General features: G+C 38.7%; 1 protein-coding gene across 2 annotated transcripts in view; it reads left to right on the top strand.

Moving 5' to 3' along the window:
• Nucleotides 1-13350, top strand: part of KCNG3 (potassium voltage-gated channel modifier subfamily G member 3) — a 42433-nt gene extending 29083 nt beyond the window's left edge. For both annotated transcript variants that reach the window (XM_045549478.1, XM_045549479.1), the window contains exon 2: nt 12666-13350. In XM_045549478.1, coding sequence (XP_045405434.1) covers nt 12666-13311 — 646 coding nt within the window. In that variant the 3' untranslated portion in view covers nt 13312-13350. The remainder of the gene's footprint in view (nt 1-12665) is intronic.
• Nucleotides 13351-15643: the final 2293 nt, after the last annotated feature.

The raw sequence follows: 15643 nt of genomic DNA, 5'->3' as shown, positions 1-15643 counted from the left end.
TACATGTTAATTAGAGCATTTATCACTTTCTACATTTTATTTTTGAATTTATATGGATAGTATTGTTGCTGGGGAGGGTATATCTTACCTTTCACTAGGTTGTAAACTCTTTTAGGATAAGTTTTACCTTTTTTTTTTTAAAGTATAATACTTTTATACTTACAAGAAGTTGTGAAAACAGTACAGAGCCTGGTGTGGTGGTGCTTACCTATAGTCCCAGCCGTTTGGGAAGCTAAGGTGGGAGGATCCTTTAACCCAGTTCTGGGCTATAGTGCGCTATGCCGATGGGGTGTCTGCACTAAGTTCCGCAGCGCTGATCAGTAGTGGGATTGGGCCTGGGTATAGCCACTGCACTCCAGCCTGGGCAACAGAGTGAGACCTCGTTTCTTAAAAAAAAACATGAAAAATAATACTGAGAGTTCTGGTGTACCTCATCTAGTTTCCCTAATGATATTATGTAATAACATCTTACAGAACTATAGTTAAACAAGAGGGCAAGTCTCTGACCCAGCACGCAGCTGGGCATCTTGCCCACACCTATAGTTAAGTTCTATCCTTAATTTTTCTTTATATACTTCTACTCGGCTCTATAGAGCCTGGCACACAATAGGTACTCACTTATGAGCTTTATTGCATGATGAATGAATTAATGTGCTCCGTGGGCGTAGAACCACATCCAAGTTAATATACTGCCATCCCATTCTTACTCTAGGACAGCATCATCCTGGCTGCAGTTGACCTGTCTCAAGAGACTCAGACTACAGCCACATCTCCTGCCTCCCTTTCTCTGATAAATGCCCACACTCTGGGATTTATTTCAAAATAACATATGAGGAGGGCAGTGGATAAGGGTGTGGAGGGGGCAGAATTGGCTATGGGCTGATGGTTGATGGGGCTGGGGACTTGGGGGATTACGGTACCATTTTGTCTTCTTTTGTATGTTGAATGGTCTCAATTCACCATCTCAAAAGTTTAAAAAACAAAATCCTATTATGTTGACATTATCAAAAACATTTCTTTCTGAGGTTTTAGAGTCTGTCTCTACTAAGTCACATTAGCAGGACAGAGTTCGTAGCAAGATACTCCCTCAGGCTTCTACTACAATGTCGTTAAGTCACATATTTGGGTTGAAAATGGAATTAATTATGCCAAAAGTTGTCAGAGAAGACAAGGATTATTTGTAGTAATTGCCTATAATTTTTCAGAGAAACACACTCTGGTCTTTCGTGGAGATTTTTTTTTTTTTTTTGCATACAGGGCCTCGCTCTGTCGCTCAGGCTGGAGTGCAGTGGTGTCATCAGAGCTCACTGCAACCTCAAACTCCTGGGCTCAAGCATCCCTCCTGCCACAGTCTCCCTAGTAGCTGAGATTACAAGCGGGAAACCCCCTACACCCTAGCTAATTTTTAAAATTTGTGGTAAAGACAGGGTCTCGCTGTATTGCCCGGGCCCTGGCCTCAAGTGATCCTGTCACCTCAGCCTCTCGAAATGCTGGGATTACAGGCATGAACCACTGTGCCTGGCCTGGTGGAGATTTACATATGGTGGGTAGCCCAGTCTTAGCAGGGCAGGTGTTGTAGTCTTGGGATGTGCAGCCAAGAACTTGGTTGTTTCTTTGTAGAGGGTCATTAGTCCCTGTTTACCAACAAAGAGAGCATGTGGGTCTGGTGTCTTTGTTGCCAAAACAGAGGACAGAGGAACAACAGGGGAAACTGTGCAGTTTAGCAGGTAGAGCTCCAGCTTCCTCAGGCAAGGGAGAGAGCAGCGCGGTTCCTATCTGCTAACGGGGAGTGAAGAAAGCAAGGGCAGCCCACAGAAGGTGATTGTAGGAAGACAAAATCCTGCAGAATCATAGCAGCCCTTACAGACTGTGGGAGGAGCCCAGTTCCCCCTAGTCAATCCCAAAGACTTCAGAGGAATAACCTTTCTATTTATCATTATCCATATCCCGCCACATATCCTAAAGAAATGGCCACCCAAATGGGGACTTGAGGAAACAAAATAATATCAAGTGAGGGACATAAAATAACAAGCATACATTGATTATAGCTATAAGGAAGTACATAAATCCCAGCAAGGATTCAATGTATGACTTAATGAGTACATTTATTGATCTGCCATGTCTTCGCTGTGTGCCACGAGCTAGTTCCTTCTCTTTGCCTTAGTTTCCGCATTTATAGGTGGGGATAATAAAACCTCTCACATACAGTTGTGAGAATAAAATGAATTAATATATATAAATTTATAGAAAGATGCTTGGTACTTGAGTAAGTGCTCAATATGTGTAATTATTGTCGCTGATCCAGGTTGGAAGATAAAAAGGTATGAATGGTATAGATTTTTTTTTTTTCTGTAGGGTAATTTAAGTGTGTAAGAAAAAAATAAAGTTTTAAAAAAAATCCTACCTTTTTCTCATTTAACTGATTGTTTTGGAGAAAACTCTTATTAAGGACGTTGAGAGAGACTCTGGGTTGCGGTGGATGTTGATGTGCAGTTTGTTGGAAATTTTTATTATGCCGTGTGTTATCCCACTGTGCCTACCTGTTAGGAGTGTGATTGGAAATGCCCGTACATTTAAATATGAAAGTGTGGGCTAGAAGGGTGTGACTTTTCCTTTTGTGGCACTCCTGGGATTGTCTAGGGCTGATTCAAGCTGCTGACAACTCCATCATGGTGATTACTCTTCGAGTTGGCCCATGCTTTTCACTTTTTCTTTAAAAATGTTTTCGAATTGGAAAAATAATATGTGCCATGGCAAAGCATTTAACCGTACCAAAGGGAATAAAATAAAAAAGAGAGTTTCCATCCTGCATCAGGCTCGAGGGTTCCCTCCCTAAAGGAACCGATGTTAACAGTTTCTTGAGTATCCTTCTAGTGTGGGTGTGCACGCATGTACATACACACACACACACACACACACACACACACACAGTTGTAGTGTACCGTGGGTCCTGTTCTGCACCTTGCTTTACCATACATCCTGAAGAATATTCCACATCAAAGCAAATGATATACCTCATTCCTTTTCATAGCTACATATTATAAGGTTGAATCATATAAAATTGCTGATATTTGAATGTTTGGCAATTTCATATGATTCAACCCAATACTGACTTTTGGAAATCTATTTATATAATCAATCTCCTGTGCATAGGCATTCATATTTTTTTTTTATTCTTGGGTAATACAAACAATGGATCTTGTTGTACAGGTTCTTGCGTAAATGTGAGGATGCATATGTAGGATGCATTCTCAGAGTGGATGAATGGCTCCCTCTCCTGTGCGGTAGTAAGCCTGATTGATCCTGCCAGTTGCTTTTTTAAGTGGTTCTAACAATTTATGCTGCAGCCTGCAGTGTCTAAGAATCTAAGAATTTTTGGGAGAAGAAATAATGGAGCATTCATTCCTGCCTTCTCTTTGCATTCAGGAAGGCTTTTTTTTTTTTTTTCCATTTTGTGACAGGGTCTCGCTCTGTCGCCCTGGGTAGGGTGCAGTGGTGTCATCATAGCTCACTGCAGCCTCAAACTCCTGGCTGGGATCAAGCAATCCTCCTGCCTCAGCCTCCCGAGTAGCTGGGCCTACAGGCATGCACCACGATGCCCGACTAATTTTTCTGTTAATATTTTTGGTAGAGAGAGTGTTGTGCTCTTGCTCAGGCTGGTCTCGAACTCCTGAGCTAAAGCAATCCTCCTACCTCAGCCTCCCAAAGTGCTAGGGTTACAGGCATGAGCCACCACGCCCTCAGGAATGCCTTGAACCGATTTCCTTTTGAGTGTAAAGGGAAGACTTTGAGCCCAGAGCTGGTTTGTAGTAAAAATAATAATCACAATTTATTGAGCATTTACCATATGCCAGGCAGCGTTCTAAGCTCTGTACACGTATTACATATTGTTTCATTTAATTCTTATGACAACCTGAGAAGTAGGTTGTATTATTATTGCCACTTAGTCAATGAGGAAAATTCAGTAAGACAGAGTAGTTTATCCAGAGTTCTGCTCTGAGTTATGGCAGGGTTGCCTGCCTTGAGATTCTGCTGTCTTCTCCCTTGTTCTCTTTTTTGAATGTTTAAGTGAAGGATATGTTATTCTTATTTTGATTAAAAAATGATTGGAGTAGTTGTTGGGGTTTGGAGTCATATAACATTTCCTTACGTTACATTCTTACACATTGTGATATTGTACTTGCTTTTAAATATATTATAATTACATATGTATAAAAGAGTATAATACATATAACCTATGTGTATAATAACTTTCAGATGGTTTTCTGTGCTGTCCTATGTTTGTGTAACTCTTTTAGCATTTTTAAGTCAGCTATTCAGTAAAAATATTCAGCTTTCAGCTGTCATTATGTTCATTTTCTTAGTTGTCCCTATATATTGAATTTTAATCGAGTTCTGCTTGGTGTTAATGACAAGAACAATCATCTTAAATTCTTTTGTGGTAAAGCAAAATATAAATCAAAAATTAATAATTGGCAAGGTCAGCACCATTTTTTTTTTCAGGGACCCAGTGGGTGGTGTGGCTGGGCAGTCCAAAGTGCCGGATTAAAGCTGCAACCCCTTTGGGCGTGTGGGTTTGAATCCTACCTCTGCCCATATGTTTGCTTTTTATTATAAAGTTGTGGTAAAATACACATCACATGAAATTTACCATCTTAACCTCTTTTAAGTAGATAGTTCAATAGTGTTAAGTACATCCACATTGTTAGGAAACAGATTTTTAGAACTTTTTCATCTTGCAGATCTGAAACTCCATACTCATTAAACAACAACTCCCCATCTTTTCTCTTCCCCCAGCCCCTGGTAACCACCATTCTACTTTCTGTTTCTGTGAATTTGACCACTTTAGATACCTCATCTAAGTGGAATCATATAGTATTTTGTCTTTTTGTGATTGGCTTATTACACTTAGCATAATGTCCTCAAGGTTCATCTATGTTGTAGCATGTGAAAGATTTCCTTCCTTTTTTATAATTTTATTTTATTTTTAATTTTTTTTAGAGATGAGGTCTTGCTTTGCTACCTAGGCTGCAGTTCAGTGGCATAATTCAGTCATACCTCTCCACAGCCTCAAACTCCTGGGCTCAAGCAATCTTCCCAACTCAGCCTCCTGAGTAGCTAAGATTACAGACTCTAGTAGGATTTCCTTCCTTTTTAAGGCTAAATAATATTCCATTGTGTGTGTGTCCCACATTTTCTTTTTCCATTTGTCAGTGGACATTTGAGTTGCTTCCACATCTTGGCTATTTTGAATAGCGCTTGGCTATTATGAATTTGTATTTGTGAACATGGGTATGCAAATATCTCTTTGAGACCCTGCTTTCAATTCTTTTGGATATATATCCAGAAGAGGGATTATTGGATCATATGATATTTCTATTTTTAAGGAACCTCCATATATTTTGCGTAGTGAATGCACCATTTTACAATCCCACTAACAGTGCACTAAAGTGCACTGTTGGTGAGAGTCCTCACCACATTTCTTATTTTCTGGGTGTTTTTGTGTGTTTGTTTGTTTGTTTTTTGGTTAGTAGCCATTCTGTGGGTGTGAGGTGATACCTCATTGTGGTTTTGATTTGCATTTCTCTGATGATTAGTGATGGTGAGCATCTTCTCATGTGCTTATTGGCCATTGGAATATCATCTTTGGAAAAATGTCTATTCAGGTCCATTATTTGATTTTTTTTTTTTGTCATTGAGTTGTAGGAGTTCTTCCTTTTTCTTTCTTTCTTTGTTTTGTTTCTTTTCTTTTCTTTTTTTTTTTTTGAGATGGGGGTCTCTCTATTTTGCCCAGGCTAGAGTGCGGTGGCACAAACATAGCTCACTGCAGCCTCAAACTCCTGGGCTCAAGCGATCCTGCCTCAGCCTCCCAAGTAGCTAGAACTACAGATGTGTGCCACCTGGCCTGGCTAATTTTTCTATTTTTTGTAGAGATGGGGTCTTGCTATGTTGCCCAGGCTTGCCTAGAACTCTTGGCCTCCAGCGATCCTTCCACCTTGGCCTCTCAGAGTGCTGAAATTATAGGCATGAGCCCCCATGCCCAGCCCTCAGGACCATTTTTAATGGCAGTCTTTAGTTATCCAGCAGAACTTAAGAGGTTTCTTGTGGCTATGGGGTGTCCATCCCAGGCCTTTGCATTCTATCAGAGTCACTCATGTTGTACTGGACAAACATCTACAGAGCACTTGCTAAGTGTCTGATGGGCTTGGGAAGTGAGGGCAAAAGATGCAAACATGAATCAGGCAGGGAACTCTTGGGGGTGATGTGAATACTGTCTATCTTGATAGCAATTTGGGTTATACATTTGTCGAAACTCAGTAAATGTATACATGAGGTTTGGACATTGCATTGTATATAAAGTTTACATTAAAAGAGAAAAACTAAACAAATATTAAATTCTAGTTAGTGATATGTATTCTGAAGTTTTAAAGGGAAGTGTACTGATGTCTGTAATTTATTTTGTAATGCATAAAAAGGAGAGATTAGTGGATGGATAAAGGAGTGAATAGGTGATAAGCAAGCATATTTAAAATATGAATGCATCTGCACCTTGCTTGAAAGTTTTCGTAATAAAATGTTGGGAGGAAAAGATGAGAAGATGACTGGGGAAAAGAATCCTTATTCAATAAACGGTGCTGGGAAAATTGGATAGCCACATGTAGAAGACTGAAACAGGATCCACACCTTTCGCCTCTCACAAAAATCAAGTCATGATGGATAACAGACTTAAATCTAAGGCATGAAACTGTAAGAATTCTAGAAGAAAATTTTGGAAAAACTCTTACAGACATTGGCTTAGGCAAAAAATGTATGGAGACCCCAAAGGCAATCATGGCAACAACAAAAATAAATAAATGGGACCGGATCAAATTAAAAAGTTTCTGCACAGCCAAGGAAACTATCACAAGAGCAAACAGACAACCTACAGAATGGGAGAAAATATTCGCATGCTACATGTCTGATAAAGGACTGATAACTAGAATCTATATAGAACTCAGGAAAATCAGCAAGAGAAAATAAAACAACCCTATCAAAAAGTGGGCAAAGGACATGAACTGAAACTTCAAAAGAAGACAGACTAATGGCTAACAAACATACGAAAAAGTGCTCAACATTTCTAATCGTCAGGGGGAATGCAAATGAAAACCACAATGAGATATTACTTAACTCCAGTGAGAATAGCCTTTATCAAAAAGTCCCGAAACAATAAATGTTGGCGTGGATGCAGAGAGATAGGAACACTCCTACGCTGCTGGTGGGACTGCAAACTAGTACAACCTCTGTGGAAAGTAATATGGAAATATCTCAAAGAGCTATAAGTAGAACTACCATTTGATCCAGCAATCCCATTACTGGGCATCTACCCAAAGGAACAAAAGACATTCTATAAAAAAGACATCTGTGCTAGAATGTTTATAGCAGCACAATTCACAGGTGCAAAGATGTGGAAACAACCCAAGTGCCCATCAATACATGAGTGAATTAATAAAATGTGGTATATGTATACCATTGAGTTCTACTCAGCCACAAAAAACAATGGTGATCTAGCACCTCTTGTATTATCCTGGGTAGAGCTAGAGCTCATTCTACTAAGTGAGGTCTCACAAGAATGGCAAAACAAGCACCACATGTACTCACCATCAAGTTGGTATTAACTGACCAACACTTAAGTACACATATAATAGTAACATTCACCGGTGTCGGGCAGTTGAGGGGGAGGAGTATTCATACCTAATGGGCACAGTGTGCACTGTCTGGGGGATGGACATGCTTGAAGCTCTGACTCAGGTGGGGCAAAGGCCATATATGTAACCTAAACATCTGTACCCCTGTAATATGCTGAAATAAAAAAAGAGAAAAGAAAAAAATAAAAGGAAAGATGAGAAGATGGCACCCATGGGACACTGATATTTACATTCACACAGTTTAGCTAGTGGCCTCTTATGTACTGTCCTAGTTATTTTGAGGAGGAATGGGAGAACATGGAAGCATACACTGGCTAACACTGAAAGCATTTGTTCCCCTTTGTAGCCTGTTTCTAAACCTCTGAGTAATTCCCAGAAGTGCCTTCTATCATAAGGGATCAGTCAGTAATTAGTAATGACTGATGATAGCAAGCAATTGTTGAAGTCCTCCAGTACCTACAGAAATGAATATTTTTTACATCATAAGCCAGGATACAACTATATATAACTGAGACAAAAGTTTCATAAAACTGTAATTTGATGTACTCTGACATTTTCTATTCTATTTCTGAAAAAATGTCAATTTTGATCCAGTAATGGGTTAAGAACTGGCAGTCTGAAAAATGCTGTTCTAATGTAAACCTTAGAGACCAAGAGATTGACATACCGTTTAATCTTAACAATGGACATTGTCATAAAAATCATTAGCATTTTAAAATGTTTCTTATAGCTTTAAAACCCTATAGGTCTGGGTTTCGTTACCTTTACCTGTGCCTGTGCCGTTGCAGTTTCTTAATTGTGTGACCTTGGGAAAGATGCTTAACCTTTCAGTCTCAGTTTTGTCATCTGTAAAATGGAGATGTTAGGGGAAATACACACTTCACAGAGTTCTTGAAAAGGATTAGATGAGATAATGTCTGTAAAAGTACTTAGCACACTGCCCAACTGACAGGCTTCAGTAAGTGGTAAACATTTTTATTAGCCAGGCATTCATGAACTTTTATATGTTTCGACCTCAAAAGAAATCAGAATAGGCTTCAAAGGAATATGATGTCCCTCTCCCTGAGTATCTTCTTTAGTTCTTTTTTCCTATTTGTGTTTTATAGAAGTAGCCTTCCGGAGTACCGATTGTTTGCTATAGTGCTCAGTAAACAGTCCTCGGCTTTCCAGCAGTTGCCTGTGGTGGCATTGGCGAGAGTGCCAGTTGGGAACACAGGGAATTTTGGCAGGCGTGGTGGTGTTTGTTGTTGGAGACTGCTTTGGCATACTCGTAGGTGAAAAGTGATGCCTGGGGTTTCTCACTGATTCATCCCTTTAGTGTGGAATTCTGAATAAACTGTGTCGCACTGCCTTGCCGGGTGGGCAGGAAGAACCCTGAGGACCTCATTACAGATGAACTTCTTTGAAATTACCTTACTGAGAGATTATTCCACGCCATTTGGATTTCCTCCTTTTTAATCTGAACAACTTTGGCTGCTGGTAGAAATAATTAGACAGAAAATGTTCTGGTATTTTTGGCACAGTTAATTTTTTTACTCTTCTGAAATTAATAGAATCTTGGGATTTTAGAGCTGGAAGGGTCCTTGGAGGATCTGTGCCACTCTGCCACTTGATGGGTGAGGCTTGTCCTTCAGAGTGGAAAGAGCACGGGGCCTTTGACATCCAGTCCAGGGCCTCTGGCTCACGTCTGGCTAGAGAGGAGACATAGTACATTAGCTGGAGAACTGGTACATTTTATCCACAAGCCAATTTAAGAAAAATATTATTACTACTGTAGTGTGCTTTTTTGAGTGCACATATTGCTACTTTATTTCCAGTCTATTACCTAGGATAGCAACCAACTTAGAACTCTCAGTGGCTTCACACAATGAAGATTTATTTCTTGCTACATATCATGTCCAATCTAGGTCAAGGTACAAAACATTTCTAGGCAGAAACATGGAAGAGTGGGGGCAAATTTTTTTCCCTACCATGGCAACCTGGAAGGCGTGTATTCTTAATGGTTGGCTGCAAGATGGCAGGGCCTATATCAACCCAAACCCCTGAGTGACTGTGCGGAGTAGAGCAAAGACACTTTCCACCCTGACCTAGATTGGACATGATAATGAAACTTCGTTTATGGCCACTGAAATTCTAATTTCATGTAATTTTCATGTCATAAAATATAATTCTTCTTTTTTTGTTTGTTTGTTTTTTCCCTAACCATTAAAAAAATGTAAAAAAAATTCATATGGAAAAGCAAATGCTTAGGAATAACCAGGACAATCTTGAAAAGGAGGAAAACAATCGAGTGATATATTTAACTAGACATCAAAGCGAAGTATAGTCATCCCTTGGTATGCTTGGGAGATTGGTTCCAGGACTCCCATGTATACCAAAATTCATGCATACTCAGGGCCTGCAGTGGGTTCTGCAAACATAGGTAAGCCCTGCAATGGGCCATACGGAAACTTGGCCCTCTGTATATGCAGTTTTCACATCCCACCAATACTGTATTTTCCACCTGCATTTGGTTGAAAAAGTCCTCATATAAGTGGACCCATGCAGTTCAAGCCCATTTGTTCAAGGGTCAACTGTATGAGCTGTAATTAAAATAGGGAGCAGTATGGGACATACACGACAAAATGGATTAATCAGATATACCTGAACATAGCTCTGAACTTTCCACTTTGGAAATGTGGAAAATCCAGAACTTTATTCAGGTATGTTTGGTGATTTAATATATGACAAAGGCCAGCATTTCAAACCAGTGGGAAAGAATGAAGAAAAAATGTAAAAACCATTTTTAGGTTTCATGCCATACAGAAAAATGGACAGTGGGAAGGATTTAGACCACAGGCTGTAGTTTTTTGAACTCTGCTACAAACAAATTTATAGGCAAAAGCTCTGGAACAGTTTCCAAATCTGACACTCTGCAGACCCTGAAGGATTCAAAATGTATCTGAGCAGATTAAAGGCCTTGTGAGCAAAGGACATATCTTGCAGAGCAGGCCCTTAAATATGTGAAAAGATGCTCAATATCTTTCACAGTAAGTGTTTTCCCATCTATCAGAATCGCAAAGACCTTCAAGTTCAATAACACTTTACATGGGTGAGGCTATGGGGAATAGACACTGCCATAGGCTGCTGGTGGGAGAGTAATTTAGTACAGCCTCCGTGTAGTTTGCCATATAGTTTGGCAAGATCTATCAGCATTACAAGTAGATGTCTCCTTAGACCCAGGAATTCCAAGTCTGGGATTTATCCTTCAGATATGTTTGCACATGTGTGAAATGATGTAGAAATAAGAATATTCATTGCATCATTGTTCTGACAGAGGTGGGAAACTACCTAAATGTTCATTAAGTAGACTGGCTAAATAAGTCACAGTGCAAATATTCATTGGAATACCTGTGTCACCATGTTTAAGAAATGAGGAAGCTCTCTGTTTATTGACCTGGAATGATCTCCTAGATAAAATAACCAAATAAGAGGCAGGACAATTAATGTAATATGATGGTGTTTGTGTAAAAGGGGATACATATGCATACATAAGAAACTGATAATAATTGTTGCCTCCAAGGATGGGAACTAGGTGACTGCGTATTCTATATTCTATATTATTATTATTATTTAACCTTTTAGATTCAAACCATGTGAATCTGATGGTTCACTATTCAATATCTATTCAAAAAATAAAGAAAAGTTAATAAATAAAATAAACACAGTTAACCTTTAAGCTATGCAGTGCCCTACAGTAGGGAAACATGGGTAATTGTACTTACTTATTTCCCTGAGTACCATGCAGTACAACGTGTGTTCTGTGGACTGCACTTTGAGTCATGCTTTCCAAAATGAGGTCCCACCTGCTCCCATCCCAGCTACTCCGATTTCTTCTCTCTGCATTGTATTTCTGATGTTTGGGTCTAGGTCAGTGGTGAGGAAAAATTACGTGGAGAAAAATGAATGATGGCATAATAATTATAACTTTTAACTTGGAATTTAAAATGTTAAACTAATTTACAACTACCTTTGAATTGACTCTCACCCCAGGTCTGGATTTCCTAACTGGTGTGTTGAAATTTGATTTCTTCAGCTTCGAAGTTTGCAGGGCAAGGGCCAGGGGTGCTAGAGCCTCCAGGATGGTGGCTTCTTCATGAATCCTGCCTCCTGACTCCAGTATGCTATGTAAATATTATTATTTCCCATGTGTGCAGTAATGCAGAAAGATTGGCAAATACTGTTCTAGGTAAAATGTGTCTTATATTTTAAAAATATATGCTGTGTAAAAATAATTATGGAAAACAAACAAAGTAGTTGTCTTTGGGACAATCCCAGTGGTTGTTTTGCTCCAGTGCGGGAGTCCTCAGCCTGTTTTCCGTGGTGAAGCACGTGATGAGGGTGGTTGTGACCTGTGCCCTTCTGGTGAGGGCACTCGTGCAGGGCCCCAAAAGCTGGCTCAGCTTCAGTGTCTCCCACACAAGTCTATTAAGAAACACAGAAGAGTCACATTTTAGGAAATGATCTTGGATTTACTCTATCACCAAGAAGTAAGTCATCAGAAAACTTGGGTATGTTCACTGTATGTAGGAACAAAACCCTTCTGGCCCACCTCATACCTGACATAACAATTGAGAACCACCGTCCTCCAAGAATAAGTGAAGTGTATATATCGTGGCTAGCTGAGGATAAGCTAATTTCAAACCACCAAATGAAAGAGATATTTTTAAAAGTATTAGTGACAAGTAAAAAAAAATAGTCATTTTAAGGGTATTTCATGCAATACATAAATGACTTTAGCAAGTTCAATTTTCATCAGAACTGATTTGTTGTTCTGTTGCGTCTGGTGCGTCTGCTGATGTTGGTAATACTGTCTGTTCTTGATGTTTTCTGGAAAAGTAACTGAATTAGTATGTCAGTGTTGTACTATCTGAAGAAATCTAAGAGCTGTTTAAATGCTTAAAAATAAAATGATCAATTCTTCTTTTGTTCTCTTGCCAGGATAATTGAAGCTATCTGCATAGGTTGGTTCACTGCAGAGTGCGTCGTGAGGTTCATCGTCTCCAAAAACAAGTGTGAGTTTGTCAAGAGACCCCTGAACATCATTGATTTACTGGCAATCACACCGTATTACATCTCCGTGTTGATGACAGTATTTACAGGCGAGAACTCTCAACTCCAGAGGGCTGGAGTCACCTTGAGGGTGCTTAGAATGATGAGGATTTTTTGGGTGATTAAGCTTGCCCGTCACTTCATTGGTCTTCAGACACTTGGTTTGACTCTCAAGCGTTGCTACCGAGAGATGGTTATGTTACTTGTCTTCATTTGTGTTGCCATGGCAATCTTTAGTGCACTTTCTCAGCTTCTTGAACATGGGTTGGACCTGGAAACATCCAACAAGGACTTCGCCAGCATCCCTGCTGCCTGCTGGTGGGTGATTATCTCTATGACTACAGTTGGCTATGGAGATATGTATCCTATCACAGTGCCTGGAAGAATTCTTGGAGGAGTTTGTGTTGTTAGCGGAATTGTTCTATTGGCATTGCCAATCACTTTTATCTACCATAGCTTTGTGCAATGTTATCATGAGCTCAAATTTAGATCTGCTAGATATAGTAGGAGCCTCTCCGCCGAGTTCCTGAATTAACGCATTGTAAACCAATCTCGCACACACTTCATAGAAAGAGTTGACGCTGCTTCATATGCATGTGTTTCTTGCTGGGTGAGCACTGCAGTGGCGTTGTCATCAGCTTGGTAGGGAAAAATTATCCTTCCCAGCTGAAGGGATAAAACAATTTACTTATTATAAAGTAAATAGAATTGAGACTGCAAAGGAAGAGTAATGACTCCTAGAGTGAACTTTAGGACCTTATTTTTTTACTGAGACAGGATTTCGCTGTACCGCCCAGGCTGGGCTCAAGTGATCCTCCCGCCTCAGCCTCCTGAGTATCTGGGATTACAAGCGTGTGCCACTGTACCCAGTTTCTAGGACCTTATTTTATTTAGACTTGTTTCCTCCTTGCCTTGAACAATTACACATTATTTTTAAGTACATTATTTGATCATTTTAAAACAAAAAGTTACTATTTTCCAAATGTTTTTCCATCTTAGGAATTCAGAAGAAGCTTGGAACTTATAGTGTTGTTTTTTGTTTGAGAGTAACATTTTCATTTCTAAATGTTTTATAATTTCTCATATCAATGTCAGAAGTATCCAGGAAACATATGTCACATGCAGGAACTGTTTAACAAATACTTTAAAAATTTGGCCAAAATTTAAACTGTATAATGGAGCTAAAATACAAGCCAGAATAGTATTTGAGAAACTTTTCCAGCATACTTCTCAATTCTCTGCTTTATTATTGCGCCTATTATCTACCTTATCATACAGCTTCATAGAAGCTTGAATATATTATCCCTTTTCCTTTTTATTTTTATTTATTTTGTAGAGAGGAGGGCTCGCTATGTTGCTCAGGTTGGTCTTGAACTCCTGGCTTCAAGCGATTCTCCTGCCTTGGGCCTTCCAAAGTGCTGGGATTACAAGCGTGAGCTACTGTACCCAGTCACGTTTCCATTTTGGATTTCTCATATCTCTTTACTGAAATACTCAGAAAAGTATTGAAGAATTGAAGAGAGCTTGTTTAGTGTTTTATTAAATAATATTTGAATTCATTGCTGTTACTAGATGACACTTATCCTAATATTCAGATGTCCAGACAAGAATATTTCCAACATAAAAATGATAATATAGAAATAGTTTGATATTACTCAATAGAAATAGTTTGATATTACTCAATATTACAACCCATATTTATCTTCTTCTCTTAACTTTTTCCGCAAGCACCATGGGTTGAATAAAACTTACCAGATAAAAGGATATTTATGTAGCCTTTTTTTCCCTCTGATCTTTGTAGAGAAGTCTATTTATGTAGCTTTTTAATACCAAAGTCACACTTATGTGTTGTCACTGGATTATCGTAAAAAGAAAAAATTAAATATTACTGTACTCTTAGTTGCTATGTAGCTAAAGTCAGTTTTAAGCCAGGTAAAAGCAATGAATACATAATTATTTGATCTGATCTTTACCATTGTGAATTAAAGCTATACTAAATACTTTTTGTAAGAATATTGAATAATATACCATATTAATCTGGCTAGATGATTAGACTAGATAATGTAAAAGTGATGATTGTTTAGTACTAAATTTTAGCAATAGGAATTAGGATTTTGCTTTTTCATCCAGGTTGCCATAAAAAGTCAATATGTAAACATGAAACATTAAAGTCAGAGATTCGTGAATTAGTTAATATTGTACACTGTAATTTATCAGGGGTAGAAGAGAGGGGTTGGGAAGTGATGGGTAGGACATGGGACCTGGATATATTTATCAAAGAGAAGGATTACTGTAAGTGTTCATTAAAGGAATATTAGCCATTATCTAGTTCAAACTTTACAGGTAGAAAACCAGGGCAAGAGAGGATGTGACTATGAAGGGGTTGGGCTAAAATCTGGATCTCCAGAAACCTAGCCCAAAAATTTATTCTTCACACACCTCTGGGTATTGAGAAAAGCCTTGAGAAACCCACACTTCTTTGTCATTGTCATGCTGAAGTCATAATAGCAAAACCCTTTTCTCTAATTTCCTTTCCTGAGTTTATGTGGTATTTTGGCCATTAAAAATCTTGCCCTATCTTCCCTACTACTATTGGTGTGGTCCTTTTTACGTACTCAAAATAAATTCTATTATTTATTGTGTATTTATTGTATTTTAACATAATTGAAATAAATGGCATGGTTTATTATTTTTTTTTATCTCTTTGGATTAAAGCTTTGTGATTCATGCAAATAATGTGCACATGATAGCACCTCCACATTACTAATAAAAATATGATAACCATCAATTTTACTGGTACCAGGAACTCTTCATGTGAATGTCTTATCTCCCAAAGTAAATCATAACTATCTTGAAAGGTAGGACCC

This window comes from Lemur catta, chromosome 4, assembly GCF_020740605.2.
Source record: "Lemur catta isolate mLemCat1 chromosome 4, mLemCat1.pri, whole genome shotgun sequence".
Taxonomy (NCBI): Eukaryota; Metazoa; Chordata; class Mammalia; order Primates; family Lemuridae; genus Lemur; species Lemur catta.
This window is presented reverse-complemented; position numbering and strand designations above follow the sequence as displayed.